Source organism: Panicum virgatum, chromosome 4K, assembly GCF_016808335.1.
Source record: "Panicum virgatum strain AP13 chromosome 4K, P.virgatum_v5, whole genome shotgun sequence".
NCBI classification, from domain to species: domain Eukaryota; kingdom Viridiplantae; phylum Streptophyta; class Magnoliopsida; order Poales; family Poaceae; genus Panicum; species Panicum virgatum.
This window is the reverse complement of record NC_053139.1, coordinates 619,304-640,504: the sequence shown is the minus strand read 5'-3', so window position 1 is coordinate 640,504 and position 21,201 is coordinate 619,304. Positions and strand designations below refer to the sequence as shown.

The window sequence follows — 21,201 nt, the reverse complement described above, 5'->3', positions numbered from 1 at the left end:
ACCGAATGCCACCGCGCCATATATAGAAGACCATGCACCAGCGATGACTACGCCACCTACAGGGGCTGGCAGGACGACCGGCGCGATTTTCGCAGGACCAAGGACGATATCCAGGACGACAGCGACGTGCGCCGCCTTCCGACAGTGTACTTCCTACAGTATCCGACCACTGTACCCCGTGATTCAGGGGAGGACGGCGACTTCCATGCCCCACTCATGTACGCCGCCCCTCCTTGTGACTATAAAAGGAGGAGGCAGGCTCCCCTTAGCGCTCTCTGGACTCGGATCTGCCTGGTCTCTCTGGCTTTTCTCTTCCAAGAGGACGTTCAGGGACTACTGAACACTCATCTCAACCGACTCCACTCCTAGCTGAGACTTGGGAGCTTCTCTCCCTCTCTCGCCTTGCTTGTACCCCTTACTACAAGCACTCCGGGTGCAAGATAATACAGTGTCCTCGCACACCCCCTTTGCTGGATGTACGGCCCCGCGGCCGGAACCAGGATAAACCGTGCGTTACTGTGATTGCCTCTTGCATCATCATCTGGGACGAGGAAACACGCAGCATTTACTAGTGGGGATCCGGGCCCCCGGGTCGGGACACCGACAGCCATTTCATGTAATTTCTTTCGGCCATTCTTGATCAGTTCAACAATTCTTCGCGAAAGTGATAGTGAGATAAATATATCAAGTGGGATCTAGTTTTGTAGCTTTAATCACGATGAACACGATGGTGAAATCGGTTTTCAATTTTGACTCTTAATTTAGGAGATATTAATTTTTGAGTAAAATGCACCGGAGGCCCCTTAACTTGTCCGGTGGTGTCATTCAGGTCCACCAACTTTGAAATTGCAGGTTTGGGTCCTTAATCTTTGTAAGTCGTTCACCGCAGGTCCATACCCCTTCGTTTTATATTTTCTTTTGCATTTAGCCCCCTAGAATTTCTCCCTCCCTATCACTTATGCCCTTCTTCCTCATCTACCTATCCACCGGCCGCCGCCGCCTTCCCCACGCCCGGCCGCCAGCCACGGTCTCCTCCTGGCCCGCGCCAGGCTTCTCCTCCCGACGCCACCACGGGCTTCTCCTCTGCGCTCGCCGGCCGCCGGCGCCTTCATCCCTCCTCGCCGCCGCCGCCGCCGCGTACCTACCTCGTCCGCGGCGGCCGTGCGCCGCCACCTCGCAGGAGCTCCGCCGCCGAATCCACTCCTCCGCCGCCGGATCCCGGTGGCACAGGGAGGAGGAGTGCGCGGCGGGCCCAGCCACGGGCGCAGGGAGGAGAAGGCCGCGGCGCGCGTGGGCGCAGGGAGGCCGTTGGAAGTGGAGGTTGCGGGCACATGCTTCTCTTGTACGGGTGTCGCATCGGGTCCGCCGGGTCCCAGAGCACCGGCGGGAAGCTGCAGTGCACGCCGCCGTCCGCGGCCGGCCTCGGCAGGGCGCTCAGCGAGAGCGGCAGCGGCGCCAGACGGTGCATCGAGAGGAGGTGGCCGAGGCCGCCGCCGCCGATGGCGTGCGGGTGCGGCCCGTGCGCGGGCCCCGGCACGGCGGCTCCCTCCATCTTCTTCTGCTCCTCGATCCGTAGCTTCTCGAGCTACGCGACGCCGAGGCCGCGCTGCGGGATCTTCTTGGGCTTGTTCTTCTTCGACGCCCGCGCCGGGGCCGCTGAGGCGGGCGCAGGGAGGAGCAGGGTTTTATTTCCCAACCGGAAACCGGTTACCGCCGCCCTCCGGTACCGGTTTACCGGACCGGTTAGGCCGGTAACCGGTGGAAACCGGTTGAATTCAAATCCAAATTCAAATAAATTCAAATTTTCCCGTGCAACCGGTTCCGACCGGTTTACCGGCCGGTTTGACCGGTTTACCGGTCGGTTTGACCGGTTTGAAATTCAAACGCTCCCGTGCAACCGGTTTACCGGCCGGTTTTACCGGTTTACCGACCGGTTTTACCGGTTTACCGACCGGTTTGACCGGTTTACCGGCCGGTTTGACCGGTTTGATCGGTGGGCCTTCATGGGCCGGCCCATTTTTTTTCTTTTTCTTTTTTGATTTAACTTTAAATTCCCACAAACTATACTAAATGAATGAATTTTTGAGAAAATTTGACACCATTAGATTCATCACACCTTGAAGTATTTTTAGGAATTTTTTGGGAATTTTTCATTTTTTGAATTCAAATTTAAAATTTGAATTTTGGCCGGTTGGGTACCGGCCGGAACCGGAACCGGACCGGACCGGTTTGACCGGTAACCGGTCAAACCGGACCGGTTCCCACCGGTTAGGTTAACCTTGGGGAGGAGGCCGCGGCAGCGCCGCGCGCCGGGAGGAGGCCGCGGCGGGTGCGGAGGAGGAGTGCGCGGCGGGCCCAGCCGCGGGCGCAGGGAGGAGAAGGCCGCGGCGCGCGTGGGCGCAGGGAGGGTGCTGGAGAGGAGGCCGCGGCCGGCGGCCGGGCGCGGGGGAGGCGGCGGCGGGCGGCGGGCGCAGAGGAGAAGTCCGTGGTGGTGCCGGGAGGAGAAGCCGGGCGCGGGCCAGGAGGAGTCCGCGGCCGTGGCTGCGTTAGGCGCGCTGAGAAGGCCGCGGCGGCGGCCGGCGGGCGTGGTGAAGGCGCCGGAGAGGAGGCCGTGGCTGACGGCCAGGCGTGGGGAAGGCGGTGGCGGCTGGTGGAGAGGTATATGAGGAAGAAGGGCATAAGTGAGAGGGAGGGAGAAATTCTAGGGGGCTAAATGCAAAAGAAAATATAAAACGAAGGGGTATGGACCTGCGGTGAACGACTTACAAAGATTAAGGACCCAAACCTGCAAATTTAAAGTTGGTGGACCTGAATGACACCACCGGACAAGTTAAGGGGTCTCCGGTGCATTTTACTCTTAATTTTTTAAACTATGAATGCATGATGGGTGGGTTTGGATGGCTGGGTCGTGCGATGCATGCCTAGGTGGCGACCCAGTCTGGTGCACGGTGTGGTTCGGGTGATGGATCTCCGGTCCATCACCTAAGGTGCGCTATATATATATATATATATATATATATATATATATATATATATATATATATATATATATATATATATATATATAACCAAGTCACCTGATGAAAAGATGGATGAGACCTGGATCTCAGGAAGTCTTGGCAGGCAGCATGTGCCACCTATGCAATCCTGTCCACAAGTATATGGTGACATCCACAGATTTACCTACCCGGAGAAAAAGAACTAATAGAGAACTCATATGATGGCTGCGGTGCATGGTCAAGTTGACTAGCTACAATCGAATTCCTGAAATTATGCAGCTTTTGAAAATGAGAAAAAAGCGAGCTGATGCTGGATCAATTGATCGAATTGATTCCCTAGTCGCGAGGAAACAGCGTGTATGTGGCATAGGATGAGAAATTTGAAAAAATGGGACCGCAAACATTGTCCTTTGCAGTTTTGCCATTGGCTCTATATTTCATAGGCACAGATAGTCCCACCGTGTCATTCACTGGGAGTGGCAAATTTACAAGTGGTCAGTGTTTGCAGTCCTAATATTGCAATTTTTTCACATAGGATAACCAACCATACAAGATTTTGTTTTGACCAACCAATCTATCCATCCATCCAAAGTGAGATGAGGAACTACTTGCTCTGTGCTGTGACCTCAAAAAGTTTCAAAATGTCACGGATTGCATCAGTCACTGCAGATTCTCTGCAACTTTCGTTTCAAACAAAATGGCAAGCATGGTTGGTTTAGCACAAGTAGCAAAACTTTTCTTTGGCTCCATCTACCTGCTGAAAGAGACGACGCGGTAGACTTGGATTATATTGCTCTCCTGTTGCCTCCAGCTTGCCACAGTATTTGGTCTTCCCAGGAAGTTAGCAACAGTGACATCATCTTCTCCCTCACTTCATGCGTTACACACGCAATTGCTATGGTGTAGGACTGCTTTGACAGGCAACGACGCAAGTTTATTACCAAACCAGGGGCTACATATATGGCAGCCTAGCTGGAACTGGAATAAACGATTACTTGATGATGTTCTCTGGTGAGTAAGTAAACGTGGCCCAATTGGTTTGTCATCCGCCTGTTCATAGATCTGAACCTAATTAATAAAGTACATCAGATCAATAAGCCTATGTATGATCTTGTTAACAAGTCACAAACTAATCATTTGACCAAAATTAAAGCATGCCACCTTGGAATTCCCACGCACTCTGCAACTGCTCCTCAGAAACCAGGGCGAATACACATGCGCATACGTAGCAACCAAGTTAACGACCTAGCTAGTGGTAGTGTTGAGGATCGGAGGATAACACATGCATGCAGCAGCAGGGTGGCGGCAGCAGCATATTCATCGATCAGGAGCGAAAAAACCTTGCCCCACAAGGGATGGCAAGATACTAAGTAGGTAAACCAGCATGGACCTAGAAAGGAACAACCACATACCTAACTTTCGCAAGAATAATGCTGTGTTCCAACCTAAAGCCTCCTCATCTCGGCCTCACTCTCAACCTTATTGCATCATCATCAACTAATTTAAGAAAAGGGCCGGGAGGTCAATGCAAATCAAATGGTGATGACACGCACACTATTGAAAAATGCTAGCTTTCCCTTGATCTATATATGTCCAACTAAAGGTGATATATACTGCAAGCCAACATGCATGCATATTTAAATGTTCCATTATGCATGTTAATTGCCTTGCCCTAATAATCCGATCCCATCAAATAAAGCTACCTTATTTTGCATTTTAACTAGTTGAATCTGAAGGTTTAAATCATCTGTACCATTATTAGAATATACAAGATATGCTAGCAGAAGATATATCTAGAGAAGAAGAGAAGCGTGCACACGTAGCTAGCTACGGTTGCTTCCTTGCAACTAGTCGTTGAAAATTAAATAATCACATCAGCCATGACTTAAGTCTTGAGAAGAGAGTGGAAAGGTGTTTCTGCTCCGCACGGTAAAATGGATTAGGTAAATATAGTATAAGAGATGATGATGAACGAACCCATGCAGTTGGCTAGCCATCATCAGTCAGTGCATCGATCATATCACCTTGATGGAAAAGGTGTTCATGTTTGATCCTTCACGTGGTTGAATTGAATAGCTAGTCAGATCATATATATCAGCTTTTACCTAGGACCGCAAGCATGCACTGCACACGCACATTTACCTGAATCTTTTCTTTGATAGCCCTCCTCAAAAGGTGTTTGTAATTCAGCAGAAATTTTACCCGACGGACTAACGGTGGGCGCGAGTGGGGACAAATATATATATATACAAAAACGGAACAGTTGATGCATGCATGATGCATATCCAATGAATTGAACGAAGCTAGCTAGTAGTTTCAATTCAAATGCAACGTGACACATTATGTACGTGTTAGCTAGAGACGATCGAGTTGTGGGGCTCGTCGTTGCTTATCGGCAAGATGTTGCTTGCATTGCGCGGAAGCATATCGATCATTTTACCAATATAATGTGCAAAAATTATAGCCAAAATTAAAGGTAATGCTGGTGATGTAAAATGATGGCGGAGCCTGACAAATAAACCATCGCAAGCATGCATGACTTTATTCATGTCAAGTCAGCTTCTTGTTATATTAATTATTAGGTCGTTTTAATTAATCTTGCAGTGATATACAGTGCTCAATTTGTATCTGCAGGCATATACCTGCATCTTTGACATGGACGGGGCATTAACGCACGGTATATAGACTTCATGTCCCTAGCTAGGTGTCAATTGTTTGTTCACCATGCAAGCTAGCTAAGCATGCATGCCGATCTTGCCCTCCATCAGTTTCAGTTTTACTTTTACAGGTGCAAATTAAAAGCAGGCAGGATGGCAACTGCACGAGAGATTTGTTCACCGAATCCAAAAGGAGAAGCAAAAGAAAGTAGCATCAAGTGACATTACCATACATGCACGTCCCCGTTGGTCGTTATGGCAGGCGCAGGGACCATCACGCATGATCGTTGACATGTAACCTGCAAGCTAGGCGTTGATTGTTGGATTATATATATTATTATATTATAGTCCTCGGAAAATAATATAATAAAGCCTTTAATTTGAAAAGCTTATTATGAATTTCTCACGATCCAGATGCATGCTGCAACTAATACATATATAGATCGACACCAGCTCAACCGATGGAGCTCCATCAAGCTTAACAACACTACACTACACCAGCTTCACCCGTGCAACAAGTTGCAACGATAGATACATAGCACTACCAGCTCAACATGTGCCCATGTTCCATCAGGTTACAACGTTGGCACGTACATAGGCTGTCCAAATGATTGGTGTCCAAATAATCGAGGCAATCATGCATGTACATAGGCTGTTTGCTGCTCAAACCGAATAATCCTTGCTAATAACTCGTTCAAATAAATTAAAGTAAGCAACAACCCTCACTAATCCAAGGAATGACGTATAATTGATGCGGATATATATGAGGCCTTCCATGTCTGCTGATTTGCTTTGTTTCCAGCCAGGATGAGGGAGAGATCTTCAGGCCGCGGCTGGGAGCTTGATTGAACAGGTGCGTTGCTGAAATGTCCATATGAATGGGAACATGCATCGCAGGCTAAGCAAGAGTATGATGATGTGCCACCGTTAATGCTGCATTTTTTTTTAAAACAACAAGAAGAATGCAGCAGAGATATTAGCAGAAGATACAACATAATATGGTCAAATCAAAGAAGAATTAGCTTAAGAAGTTTCCTTACCTTACCAGGGGCCAAATGCATATTGCAACAGGACTAAAATGTCTTTCGTCAGTTGTGGTGTGCATCCGAAGGGAACCGTGGCAGGCCCTTGCAGTTTTCAATTGCTGCTGTGACAACCCTGGCCTGATACAATCGCACAGAATTGTGTCAACAACACAAAGATATCTTTTATTTCCATAGCCTAGCTCCCCATCCGGATCATAGCAAACAAAATGGAATAGCATGAGCAGTATCATATCACACATAAGATTTATTTCAATGAATAACATAACGGGGGTAACCCTAGAGGGGTATATATTTAGGACTTAGGAGGATAGGATAGGCGAGACTACACTGTTTCCATAGGATTAATGAAAATTGATTTTGCAGCCCGAAGGAAAATTTGGACTGGGCATGGAAAGCCCTTCATAAACACATGGGGAATAGAATAACACTCAATTAACTTAGCATCAATCCTGTTTAAAAACGTGGCCTAGTGTTGGTGCCACAAATTAGATTATGCTCTAGCGGACAGAGTAGATAGATCACTCAACCCTATTTCTTGTTGATGGAGAACCCAAAGGGAGAGGGATGTTATAACATTGACATAATAGTAGCTTCAGTGAGAAAAGCTCAACCATGTAGTACTTGACATAGTAGCAGTGTTGAACTGTGGGAGGCAATGAGCTACCTAGTGGACATCAATGAATGCATAGAGAATAAGTAAGCAGCAAACCACAAACAACAACATGCACGTATCATCGTAAACAGCAGGATTCCATGGGAAGTTAGAAATAGTCCACCGAGTCATAAACTGAACGGAGATCATAGTACTAGTTTAGTACGTGTAGAGTCATGTTTTGCAGTGAGAGCAAGCATACCTGAATCAAGGATGGTAAACATGCCTTGGACTGCAGATAGGAAGCCCTCTCCATTTGTTTTCTGGGATCCAGATTCAAAGGCATTGCGTAGGCTCGTAAACTGCAACGAAGCAAGAATGATTACAGTCTTGCGAAAGCAACAGCGGTAACAAACATAGGTGATTTCATTTACGCAGAAAGCAAGCCTGAGATCGATGAGGTAGTGGGGCTTCTAGTCCAGTTTGTGTCTTTGTTGGCCGATGATTGCTGCTGTGTTTTCCTGGCTAAGCAGAACCGCGCCTGAAAGCACATTACCTTGACAATGTCATCTGCATTCAGCGTGATTATCTACTCACTGGTTGTCAGCAGCCCTGACAATGTGGAGGTCGTGCTAGTAACAGGCAAAGCACTTGATGGCAACAGACAATCGCGGCAGTGAGGATGTCGAGAGGTCCCCAAATCAGTTGAGCAGGTCAGGTTGTATTGTACCCAGTGCTGGAATCAGCCGTCAACTGCCACAAACTCTCTAGCCAGACAGGCCAAAGGATATCGGGCCAATTGGTTCCGGCAGTCCGGCGGCACTCCGGAGGTTGTGGGTTCGATCCCCGAAAGGGGCGAATTTCTATCTCCGGTTAAAAAAACCCCTATCCTGCCTCATGTTCAAAGCACTGTGGAGTCCGGCCTAACTCACAAGGCGACGGGCCCCGTGTACGGGTGGGACAGGGGTTCGGGGGTTTTCTTGGCCTGCTGTGAGAAAGTCATTCTACCTCTCAAACAATACCGTGGGGGCGGTCTTACCCCCCGCATGTCAAGTTTTTTCTAGCCAGACAGACGCGGCGACTATGTGCCAAGGGTCGAATGGAACAGCACTCCAGAGTCCAGACTCGAGACTCGAACTAAAAGAGGAACACAGAGGCGGAAGGAGAAGAAGACGTACGGTAGGGATCCGCGCGCATCGTCGTTCTGGATGCCGGCGGAAGGGGGGGCGGTCGATGCTGGCCGGCTCCCGGCGGGCGGCGGCGGTTGACTGGTCGTCGAGAGGCAGCCCGAGGCCCCGAATAGGGTGGTTGATGAGGTGGGCGTTTTGGGTTGGGCTTGGGCTGTTGGTTGGTTGGTTGGGCCTTTCTTGATTCACCAGCACGGTCCATAGCGGATAATAATCAGTCTGAGGCAGGCACCTAGCTTTTTGAGGAATTAGTATTTATAGTTTTTATAGTTGAGGGATGAAATTGAGCCAAACATGATTGCTTTTATGGTTATTTTTGCCTTATTACTACTGATATAATACAAGCATCTCTCTGTGTGTGTATGCAATGCAATTTTCTGATGATGCATGGTGAATGCATCATGTTCATGACAGATATATGAAGCTGATGGATCTCCACATCACAACAGCCAAGGAAAGCAACACTAGCTAGCTAGTGGATACACGTCACCAGGCAGTACAGATGACGATCACTACTCACACGCACACACTAACAGTGGTTTATTTTATTTTTTAAGAAAAAAAAGAAACGCTAGTAAAAGCGATCTGACTAGTAGTAGTGCTTGGCCGGAGCCGGGTTGTGGTGCAGCGGCCGAGCCGGCGGCACGGTTGTGGTGGCCGTCGTCCCGGCAGCCGGAGCAGTAGTAGCTCCGGCCACACCGCCGCCGCCATGGTGGTGCTTGTGGAGCCTGTGCAGGATGGCCTCCTCGCGGCGGAGGGCCTTCTCCTGGTGCAGCTCCATCTTGGCGGCCGCAACCCTGGCCTTGGCGCGCTCGTGCGCCAGCTCCTCCTCCGCCCGGGACCTCGCCGTCGCCACCCTGTGAGAGAACCGTCCAATTTGATATTATTTTAAACGAACCGTCGGTTATTATCATCCAAATAAGAGTTAACACGTGCTTGCCGAAGAGCGTGCCACGTGTTATCCCACATCTAGAAACACGAATAACCGACACGTCATTCATCCAAAATAATATCAAATCCGGTAGTCCCGGTATGTGCTCCAACATACGCCCAAAATCAGCATATGCACATATCGTTTACAATCGAATACATCACCAATAATCCACAAAGAGCAGTTTTACACACTTAATATTACAAGTTCGATATAGGTGGGTTCAAACTTCCTTTACAAGCCTTGGGCTCACCATAGTCATATTAAATGGAAACTTAAAGTTTATTGTATTTACATACTCTCACGGAGTTTGATTATGATAAAAACATACTTAAGATGATGATGCCTTGCTCAAGGACATCACCACAGCCACAACGACCTACTCCTCCCCCGCATTAGGATCAGCGGGGTAGAAGTGGCCGAACACCACTTCCGGTTCACCTGCAACTAGGTTTAGAAAGCAACCTGAGTACAAAAGGTACTCGCAAGACTTACGTGATTAAATAAGCAAGGATCATGCATTGATTCAAGTAAAAGCTTTGTTAAGTAATTATTGTATAAGCATTAGCTCTCTACACTATCACCTATTAGAATTGATTATTGTTGCCTAAACCCCTAAATAATTTTAGTTGATTAAAAGAATAACATAATAATCAGTAGATCATTGACAATACATGAAACCAACACCAACAAAACCGGAACTCTCTAGGAGGAATTCGGCGAACCAAGAGCTTGCTCATATCCGAGAGCACGGCAATTCGAATTGATTATAACCTTGCAAGGGTGTACTACTTTACCCACGCGACGCGAGGACCATGCGACTCACCCAACCGATCACGCCGGGCAAGGGGGTACTCACGTCAACCGTTCCCAACAAGGCTCGATCATTGAACCTCACACCTAGCTTACGAGTAGAGACTTAGTTCCACCAGGGACATCTCTAAACTTTCCTACACATAGGTCCACCTGGGGACACACTAAGCCTCTCTGCATAGCCCGTAGCCACGTATCTAGGACTGCACATCAATGATCAAGTCAAAGAAGGTAATTGGCTCATCCGCACCATTATATTGGATATGTGGTAGCACGGAAAGGTGCTCAAGGCCGATGGCATCCACTCGGTCCTTAATCGATCCAAGCGGACTATGCCCATGTGACTTCATTCTCTAGCCCATACCATTCCGCTCGAATATCGATACTACCAAACCCTTACCACTAAACCGAACCAGTGCGATCAAGGGTAGCCGGTAAGTGTCATACTCCAAACTATCCTTTGTAGTAAGCGAAAAGATTATTCTAAGCATAGCTCAACATCTAGTCAAGTTAAGTGAGTATTTGACTAATATGTGGCAAGGACATGGTTGAACAATTCAAGGAAGGCCAGTGCATCAAAGTAGGTACAAGAATACAATACATACATAATATATAACCCTAACAAACAGCAAGGAAACACATGATTAAGTTACACCACTGGAAAGAATATTTCACGAGGAACCTAACAAAATTTGGTTTGGCATTTTTCGAGCAGTATACAAATAACTAAGCATTAAACTCAATTTTGAAAGATAAAACTATAGATAAATCTATAGCAAGGTAACATGCAAAACAATATTTTTCCTAAGTAGATCTCAGCTAGAGGAATCCAACAAAACAAGTTTCATATTTTTCCGAGCTATACACGGATTTCTACAAATTTTCCAAAATTGCTGCTCAACTAAACACCCTGAAAAAAAATGCTAGATGCACCCCCAGCCGGCCAGCCCAGCGGCTGACAGGCAGGGCCCACGGGCTAGCGTCCCACCAGGCCGGGTCAAGGCAAAGCCGGCCTTGACCGCGGCGTGGGCGCGGCCACGACGTCGCGCGCAGCGACGGCGAGCGGCGGCGGCGCGAGGCAGCGCAGCGAGGCGAAGCCGGAGCGGGGCAAAGGGTGCGTGCATGAAGTGGAGGCGACGGCGGCGAGGCTCACCAGCGGCGGCGCGGGCAGGGAACGGCGACGAGGAGGCGGCGCGACGGCGCTAGGCGGCTGCGGGCAGAGGCGCTCGCCGGCGTCCTAGCAGGGAGGGGGAGGAGGCCGGGTTAGGGCCCAAATCGGTCTATGATGGGGAGGACTAGGTGGCGCGCATGCTAGATCGGGGAGAACCTCACCGGCGGCGACGAATCGCGGCGGTGACGGAGCTCGGGGGCGGCGGTGGCAATGGAGGATTGGGGAAAGGGCTAGGGTTTGAGGGGGAGCGAGGCCGGCCGAGCGCGGATAAGGAGAGGGGGCGGCTCAGCACGGATAAGGACGCGCGCGCGGAACGAGGATGGCCGACGCGTGTTACGAGAATAGCCGGCGGCGACGGGGCGACAGGGCGACGCGCGGCACCGAGCAGAGCAGGGGAAGGAGAAGGGCGGCTGACAGGTGGGCCCGGTGAGGAAAATTTTATTTCTCCTTTTTTTTTCCCTTTGGGTTGTGACAACCCCGGCCTTCTCCTCCGCCTTGGCCTGCTTCTCCTTGGCCTTGGCCGCGCTCACGCTGTCCTTCACCTTCTCCTTCACCGCCTGCATCTTAATTATTACTAGCTTCTTCTTCAATTATATGTAGCCTCTTGATCGATCTTATTAGCTTGGAGTTGCACCTGCCGACCCCTGCGGATGGACAGGACAAGCTATTTAAAGAGGGAGGAAAAAGACAGCACCCGCTCACAGGGCCACGTGGCCGAACCGAGTTCGACACCTGGGTGACACGTAGCGCAACGTGTTGCTGCCTTGAGACGAGAGAGGCCGGCCTGCCTGAGGAGAAGTCCTTGTTTGGTTTGGGTCCTTCCGTCCACTATCATCGTCTGAACATTATTCCAGCACTTGTCAAACGAATCAAGGCAGGCATCCCCGCCGGCCTGCACTGAGCCACGAAATTAAATTTTTAGACAATGGAATGGAATAAAAACACTACTCCGGCTTCCACGTCAATAGATGCTTTAACTGTTTCTTATTACAATAGCAGCAAAGCGGAAGCTTTTCATAAATTTCAGAACCTAGCTAGAATCTCTGCTTCAAACCATTGAAGCATACATAGGGAATTGGTACTTGCTCGCACTCAAATCTGATCAACATAGGCATGAATGCATCCTCTCCTGTGATGGTCAACCATGAACTATATGGATCAAGCACTGTCATGGCATTTCCAATAACACATGGACAGGTCCTACAGGAACATCACAACACAATAGCCAACCTATGATTCTTGCTAATCTCTCATAATAAGGCATATGCACCGCCTCATGTTTAAAGAAGCGGTAACATCCACCAATCTAAGACGCATATGTACAGATTTTAAATGGCAAATTGACAATGCAGAACAGGGGGGGGGGGGTGCGCCAGGACGCAACAACAAACAATTGCCTGAATCATAGTAAAATGGCAACACAAGACAGACAATCTATGACATCCTCTGGAACATGGACGAACTAATCAGGCTCTTATTTATGGCACCAGGCCTCCTAATTCGCCAGGGTAAAGATCGAGGGAGGACAACATGTTTCTTCCCACGACATCTCTTTGCTTACAATTTCCTCAGACCAGACCTCCATGGGCACTGGAGGTCGGAGGAGAAAACCCAACCAACTTGAATTGTTGGTCAACCATCTTTGCTTGATGACTCATATATCACATCCATGTACGTCTGGACTGTGGGCATGTCTAGGCCTGGGAACCTGTGAGGGGCGTCGGGTTGGAACTCAATCTTGATGAATGGCCACTTCATAACCTGCGCGGCGCTGCATTCTTCGTGCCCATCTCCGATCGCACAGAAGCGTACATTTGGACCGTCAAAGCGCTCCTTGATCCATTTGAAGCACTGCAGCTTCCCCACTTCCCATGAGCTGTAAACTGCAACACGAAAGCAAATTGTTACTGCAAACTTCGTGTAGTTGTTTACACCTAATCTTACGGATTCCATGTATGGTCTGATAGACTAATGCAAGTAATGCACATAGATTACTAACGGCAGCTTCCTTGTACAAAATTTTATAAGGTATAGAGAGCCAAAGAACACTAATTCATTGGATAAGACAAGTGTTATATTTTATTAAAAAAAAGCAAGTGTTATATTTCATATCCACTCATCAGGTAGATGTGTAATGTGTTGCTCGCAGAGTGCCATATACAACAGAAATGAAGTGCTCAAAGGGATGTTCCAGAACTGGACGTATACCATTCTCAGACGAGACCACATCATCCAGGCGATACAGCAAACATTTGGCAAGGCTTGGAATCAGCGACCCTGATGTAACTATGCAGTTAATGCTTGAAGAGTTGGTAGCAGGTGTAGCTGCTGATTTGCCCAATGCTTCTTCCAATAACTTATGAGCTGCATAACAGGAAAAAAGTGGTCGAGCGTCTAAAAGTGAAAATGATAGGACTGAAACTGGAGTTTAATAGGTAAAACTTCCTCCTTTCTATTAATGTCCTGTTTTTGTTTGTTCATCCACACAAATTTCAGTAAGCTTTTGAACACATCACAAGGCCAGACTGAGTTTGTACAGTTCAGTGTTCAGACCACCCTTTTGATTAGTGGGGTAAAAGCTATTGGCCAAGCAAGAGTATCAGAAGAGGATAATAAGTATCAGTAGCGAAGCAAGCTGTGACCAAGGTAAGGAGAGAACCTGTCCAGTGCAAGAACTAGACTATTATGAAGCAATAGATATGCTGGATTGGTGGTGACACATGTATTCAACACTCCTATAGAAAGAACCCTCCACAGCTTAAAACAGATAGAACTATACAATGACCCTCCATGCGTACAAACTAATGGAAAATAACCAATGAATTCTTAGGTTCCTAATGGAAGTAATAATATTCCATAAACTGGACACATATTGTAAAACAGATGGGAGCTATTATACTATTAATTTATTATAATAGAAGTATAATCAACAATAGAAATAATCAACGAAAAACTAGTGCAAATGAGAATACCTGAAGACAGCCAGCCATCAGTATAATTATCAGTCAAACTATACAGATCATTCCAGACTTTGACCGTGTGTTGGTCCAGAATTTTTTCCAGACCCTGCAAGCACAGAAACAGCCCAGTTAGAGATCACAAATAACCTATTAATAGAAGTATGGTTGCAAAAGCAATAGAGCTACATAAGAACAATACAAAAGTAACAGAGAGGTGCTGATAATAATATTGTTACTCTGAAAAATTCCCAGTACTGAACTTTTGGGAGCCAATTACTTACCTTTACTAAACTAAACTTTTTCTAAGACCAAAACTTCTTTACAAAAGGGCCTCCATTAATGCACACTGCTAGTGAACGCTGCAGGAGAGAGACTTCATATGGTTTGAAGATCCAGCTATAAAGTTCAGTTGCCTAATACTATAGTCTACAACATGGACATACTTTCTTTACATATTTCCCCTCTTCTAACATGATACAGATTACATAGCAAACCTTTATGTCACAGTGTGGCAAGTCGTTTAAATTATATATGCACAAGTATGTACATATTGCAACAGAAAACACAGACTGTTACTGTATGCAGACATCTCGCTAAATAGGCAGTAAATTCATTCTCAAGAAACAAAATGAGAGTTACAGTAGTCTCCACTACAAGAGTGATCAGGCCATTTAACCCACCATATTTAGAAGGTTCAATCTTAAATACATCCTTAACCATTGCATGATTGTCATATACCTTTGCATATCAAATAGGAATGCAATAACATGAACACCATAAAGCTAAAAACAGATACCAGGCTGAATCACCTTATGAAGCAAAACCTTTAAAGGAAATATTGCAAGATAAAGTAATTGTTGTGAAACCTTTGCATATTTCTCTCCTATAGCACGATGCCTGTAAGCAAGTTTCTTTTTGTTCACATCATCATAGGGTGAACTAAAACAGTCAGCCTCAAAATCATATGAGGTCAAGTCTCTCCCATCATCATATTCACTTAAAGCATTGAGATAGGGTTCATTGTAGTTCTCAATCTGCATTAGTGTGAAAACGACCAAATGAGTTGAAAAAAAAAGAGAGAGAGAAAGAGAGATGTGAGCACGAAAGGGAGAAACAGTGTGTCCAAAAATGAGCAGCTAAATGACCTTTTTAGATAAAGGAAGCAGCTAAATGACTTAGGAGGAACAGTGAAGCAATAGGCAATCAATGAGCAGTGAAGCTAGATGAATGATGTGAATTACAATGTCAGGGAAAGTTTCATCTATAAAACTAGCTTTCATAGGTATAACTACATAACCATCCTAGTCAGGAAACGGAAAATCAGAATGGACTGTTTGAATTTCTAGAATCAACATAGTAGGTATCTGAACAAATGTCTGTATAACTTTGCTACATGGTTCTGAAAAATATAAACAATGGACACACATAGAATTTGCTCATGATAAGTAGATAGCTTACATGTATGATAGTATGGGTTTAGGTTCTAACTGACCTCCTCATAAAAGAAGTGCTCATCACAGAGTTCAAGAATGAGGTTCTCCCAGCGTTTCCCAATTTCAACACTTTTCTCACGGTCCTTGAGGCCATCAAAGGCCCCAGCATAAGACCCATCCAGAAGTGACTTGAGCAAAATTAGTGTCTCATCCATGTCCCATATGTACACCTTCAAAGGCTTCTCCGTCAAGACATCGGTTGAAGCTTGGCCGGTAGCCAAAGCAGGGACAACCTCATCCATTTTGCTCCTGTTCAAAGACCAGACTACGTCACGCTAGAATCCATAATTACAGGCAACTACCTAAATTCTGATGATTCCAGTTTGGCATGCTATGAAAAAGGACCTCTGGCAGTTAGAGAATTCACTATTTGTGATCCGCATATTATAGCAAGAGGCATCGTATGCGACTCTGAAACTCTAAAAGAAAACCGATACACGAACCTACCAAAACAAAGAAGGGCCCTTTATTTGTCCAGCACTCTAGCACAAGAACAATTTGTTTTAGACATACGACAAGGTCGGCTTCATTGGCAGATAGCCAGATACCAACTGATTAACTCTATTGAATCCCCACCCACACAATTGGTAGTGACTGCGTGCCCCTAACGGTAACAGAACTTACTATTTGTACTAGGCATATTATTGCAAGAAAGTGATATGAGGCATCGTAACCGATCCTGAAACTCTGAAACAAATGATACATGAGCTCAACCAAAATGAAGAGGCTGTTTAGCACAGGGATCATTCATTTGTCGGCCTAGTACGACAACATTATGAAGTGGTTTCATTGACAGTTACTAAGTGATCTGGAATCCCCCCCCCCCCCCCCCCCCCAAATAGGGGGCGAGTGCTTGTGTACTTCCCGCTTCCCTCCGTAGCTCCAATTGTCCATTCTACTACACATGTCACCACACAAACATCTGTTCCTGGTTGTCCTGCCATGGCTGAGAAGCAGGTTGTCTGAGATCATTCATACGAACGTGAACCTGCAACTCAACTGGTAGCAGGGTTCAAACAAGTTAACCTGCGCTATGTGTAATTTGGTATGCAGTCGAATCTCCCAAAAAGAATCCAAGCGTCAGTGCCGAACAAGAAGGTAATCGAAGCATGGATGAACGGGTTAGATAGGATAAGCAGTGTGCCACTACCACTGAGCCCACAAATCAATCCGCGAGTACATAGTAACCACCGATTGGGGATAATATTAAGAAAGATTCTGACTTTATCCTCAGGCACAACAAAGCAAGTCAGACAGGGTAGGGTTCCTTATTACCAGCAAACGATGAAACCAATCGAGCACCTGACGGGTGGATCTCCGCACCTCGACGAGGGACGGCTGCTGCGGAAGGGGTACCCGATTGCTGCCTCCCGTCGCCGGCGGTGAGGCCGCCGATGACAAGACACAACAAGGCGTGAGGGAAGGGGGCGGATTTGGTGGGAGGAATCAGAACCAGGGAAGGGGGAGGAAGAAGAGCGCGGCGCAGAGCCCAAAGTGCCGACGCCTGACGGGAAAGAAGAGGGAAGGCAGTTCAGTTCGTTGGACCTGCACCTGCCTGTAGACTCCTTTTCGGTTTTGGTCTTGGGGCAAAATCCAAATGGCCTCGTGAATTCACCACCCTTTTTCATGTCACTTTTGCCCGCACAACAAACTTTAGCGTGTCAAGATTATCTTCCACATCATCGACATCGAGCATCCATCGAATTCAGGAGTTCAAAAGGTCCTTTGCAAAATTGAAATTGTTTGCTACAAGGGGAAACAACAGAAGATTCCTATATAGAACTCAAAAAAGAAGCAAGTGTTTGAGAACGAAAAGACCAAGATTACTGATTAAAAAGAATTCATGTTTGCTCATAAACACGTGACATGTAAGACTAGTTTTAATGGAGGTTTTACGGCATTAAATTTTATGTCATATTATCAATTTTGCTGATATGGGGAGAAGAGATTTTGCTGACATGGCGAGGAGAAAAAATGAGGGAGTTTCATCCTCATGAAATTCAACCGGTACAGTTGTCAGTTCTTAGTTTTTTATAATTATGTATGAAACTTTAAGCTAAGACCAATCTAATGTTACAAATAGTATTTATTGATACTTATTGGGAATAGTGTTATACTACCTAGGGTTAGAGTAAGTATTATGGATGAGTGAAGAGCCGGCGAAATTCGGAGAGAAAGCCGGAGTGAGAATAGTGCGGGCGGCTAGCGAAGTGCCCGTCGGGAGCGGACGCAAACACTGCTGCTCTCACTGCTGTGTAATAAATGTTAGTAGGATTCGCTGTTATGCATGGTGATCTGGTATCTTTGCGGCCAGCAGCCGGCAAAGACCATTAGCTTTCCTCTTAGCTTGTGACGCGGCGAGCATTATCACCCAAGGAGAGAGAAGGGAGAATGAGAGGGAGAACAGCTTTGGACCGACCAACACTCGGCCGGCGAAGAAGAATCGACAGAGACAAATTTGGAGGACAGACAACCTTTGCCTTGTTCGGCTGGGAGATTCAGCCAGCCACAACAATATTTTTCTCTCACGCCAAATCAGCCAGCCAACCAGCAGTATTTTTCTCTCACGCCAAATCAGCCAGCCAGCCAAACAAGGCACTTGTCTCTTGCCTGAACCCTCCGTTCGGATACCCGCCCGCCTTGGGCTCGATCGGTGGCATGGAAGGAAGCAGCGCGCCAACGCAAGAAGAGGGTATGTGTAAGTACCGCTACCTCGGTCTATGAAAGAATACAAACTCTAGCATTCTTTGCACAAACCAATAAACAGATATAAAGATGCATGTATCTCTACTAAAATATTCTCCAAATATGTTGAAATAGACACGCAAATCGTGCCTAATAGATTTTCATTTGGCCCGCAGCCCGCAAGCTCGGCAAGAAGCCCGAATTTTTGGCCCGTTCCAAACCCGGCACGGCCTAGAGTCCTTCAGGCTTGGACCGCAACCCTAGCACGTCGAGCGGCCCGCACGACCTGTAAAATGGCAGCCGAAGTGGTCCGGCCCTCTACCTAAGGTTCATCTACTCGTTCCAACCCTAGTTTATGCCCCCCTCTCCCCGCCGCCTCCTTGGCTCCCTCCTCTCGGCTTTGCGCGCAGCGCCGGCAGAGGCCAGCGGCGCTGCCGGCGGCAAACGCAGTCGGAGACCAGTGGCACGGCCGGCGGCAAGCGCAGGCGGAGACTGGCGGGCGCGGCTTTAGCAGGTGGGGCGGGGGGTAGGCGCAGGCGGAGGCCCGTGGCGTGACGCCCGCGGCACCGATGATGGCGTACGGCGTGGCAGCTGGCGGGCAGTGGCGGGGGCAGATGGTGCAGCTGGGCTCGCGGGCTCATGCTTGGGCCGAGGGCATGGCACGATGAGTGGCACGGCACGGCCCATCAGTCTGGTTGTGCCCCGGGCCAGTTCAGGCCCGGGCCGGGCCGGGCCGGGCACCCCGAATGGACATCTATACCGTATTCCGTGTCATGGTAAGTCTACTAGCGGGCCTAGAACTTTGTGGGACTCATGTGACATCCAATGTGGTGACCATGGATTGTGTAAAACCCAGAATTGTGTAGAAACAACCTAGCGATTTTTGCACTGTCATCATTATAATCCCTATAAAGTGGACCTCACGCTAGCTGGTGTATGCTAAAATTGCATTCTTTTGTGGATAATTAATTTAGCGCTGCTAGCGCCCGAACGTCCGATGGGAACATCTCCCATCGAATGGTCCATGCAACATCCAAAAACAGCTTCTGCAACATAGAAAATCAACGTATGCAACATCAAAAATCAGTGTTTGCACCACCAAAATATGTTGAAATTTTTTATTATCCATCCATCAATGATGAGCAAAAAAAACTCGCCGCAATATATGTTTCATGTTGCATGGAACATTCTAAATGTCAATGAAATTGCAACATCAATGTGAAACGCGTGCAACATTGCAACATCCAGATCTACTTTGTGCAACATTCAGATCTACTTTGTAGCATCCTCATAAAACACTCGCAATATTTCAAAATCTCTACTGCAACATCATAATGTACATATTGCAACATGACCACTCGGTGCTCGCCACAACTTCTGCTCCTCTTCAACTTCCAAAGCTGCCCGCCATGGCCGCCGCCCAGAGCTCCTCCGGGGGCCGGCGCGGCCCACCCCTAGCAGGGGAGCGGCAACCAGGGTGGGGGAGGCGCGGGGGAGCGGCAGCCCGGCCCCATCGCGTGCGCCCCCACTTGCTGTCTGCAATGACTGCTGCCTAGAGCTCCTCCGGTGGTCGGTGCAGGGGAAGTCACGAGAGGAGCGGCAGCCGACGTGGCTCACCCTCATCGCGGGGAGCGACGGGAGCTCACCCTCACCGCGGGGAGCGGCGGCCAGCACAAGGTGCGCCCAACTTGAGCTTGCACGGCGGTCGGCGAGGGGCACTGCTAGGAGGCTACAAGCTGGGACTCGAGCGTGTGAGAGAGAGGAGGGAGAGATTAGTGTTGATGAGAAGGAACAAGTGGGGAGAGATGACAGGGAATGGGTGGATGAGAAATGGTAGAGGATGTAGTGTGGGCCCTATCTGATATTTTTACTCCTTTCGAATGGTCGGGTCCAAGCATTCTTGTAATTTTTAAACTCTAGAGTTGCATTCTTTCATGGATCAAGGAAAGTAGATCCAATATTTTATTCTCAATATTTTCAAATCAAGACTGGCATTAAACTAACTAATCCCCATTAATCTTCAGGCCGATGATGACATGGACGCCGGTGAGGCCGCGCTGGCACCAGTGACCGCAGCTGATCCCAGACGTCCATACCTCGCGCACCATCCATCAACCGAACGCACCCCTATGCGACGCCGGAGCCGCGCGAGGTCCTTGTCGGGCCCATCCGTCACGGCGGCGGGGGACGACGTGCAGTGCGCGGGGCTCGGGAGCATGGCGTAACTCTCCTCAAGGTTTCCAAGGCCCTGTCGGCGGACGGCTTGGAGTGGATCCAATCAATCCAGGGCGGACGGCTTGGAGTGGATCCAATCAATCCAGGGCATCGAGCAGAGATGGAAGGCAACTTGCATTGGGAAGGGGCCTGATGGTCTGTCCATTGAGTTCTTTAAACAATTTTGGCCCCAATTAAGACACATAGTCCTTGAGATGCTGAATGATTTGCATAATGACACACTAGACCTTTGGAGATTGAATTATGGTGAGATAGTGCTGATCCCAAAGTTGAAACTCTCCAATAACATCAGACAATTCCGCCCCATTTGTCTCCTGAATGTAATCTATAAGATTATCACCAAGGTGTTAACTCTGAGGCTGACTAAAGCTGCAGCATGAGTCATTAGTAAGAATCAAACTGTGTTTATTCCTGGAAGATCGATTCTAGATG

At 47.8% G+C, this 21,201-nt stretch overlaps 2 protein-coding genes and 1 pseudogene across 7 annotated transcripts; all 3 read right to left on the bottom strand.

Annotated features, from left to right (window-relative positions):
* Positions 1-1,141: 1,141 nt before the first annotated feature.
* LOC120704706 lies at positions 1,142-3,171 on the bottom strand (annotated as a pseudogene).
* A 2,859-nt stretch (positions 3,172-6,030) lies between these two features.
* LOC120702360 (late embryogenesis abundant protein 6-like) lies at positions 6,031-12,181 on the bottom strand. Of its 2 annotated transcripts, XM_039986125.1 has the most exons (5): positions 11,873-12,181; positions 8,473-9,337; positions 7,557-7,656; positions 6,697-6,819; positions 6,031-6,589 (listed from the first exon to the last, which is right to left on the bottom strand). In XM_039986125.1, the coding sequence occupies exons 1-2, from the start codon at positions 11,957-11,959 to the stop codon at positions 9,071-9,073; spliced, it is 354 nt and encodes a 117-aa protein (XP_039842059.1). In that variant the 5' UTR covers positions 11,960-12,181; the 3' UTR covers positions 6,031-6,589; positions 6,697-6,819; positions 7,557-7,656; positions 8,473-9,070. The 2 variants fall into 2 exon arrangements, 1 of the variants encoding a protein (XP_039842059.1); XR_005686356.1 differs by lacking the exon at positions 11,873-12,181 and having other exon boundaries at positions 6,702-6,819; positions 8,473-8,677.
* A 369-nt stretch (positions 12,182-12,550) lies between these two features.
* On the bottom strand, positions 12,551-17,423 carry LOC120702358 (eyes absent homolog). 5 transcript variants are annotated; one of them, XM_039986121.1, is made up of 6 exons: positions 17,152-17,423; positions 15,849-16,098; positions 15,166-15,390; positions 14,369-14,462; positions 13,605-13,760; positions 12,551-13,279 (listed from the first exon to the last, which is right to left on the bottom strand). In XM_039986121.1, exons 2-6 carry the CDS (start codon positions 16,089-16,091, stop codon positions 13,029-13,031), a joined length of 969 nt encoding a protein of 322 aa, XP_039842055.1. In that variant the 5' UTR covers positions 16,092-16,098; positions 17,152-17,423; the 3' UTR covers positions 12,551-13,028. The 5 variants fall into 5 exon arrangements, with proteins under 5 accessions (XP_039842055.1, XP_039842056.1, XP_039842054.1 ...); XM_039986122.1 differs by having other exon boundaries at positions 17,173-17,423; XM_039986120.1 differs by having other exon boundaries at positions 17,125-17,422.
* Between the last annotated feature and the right edge of the window lie 3,778 nt (positions 17,424-21,201).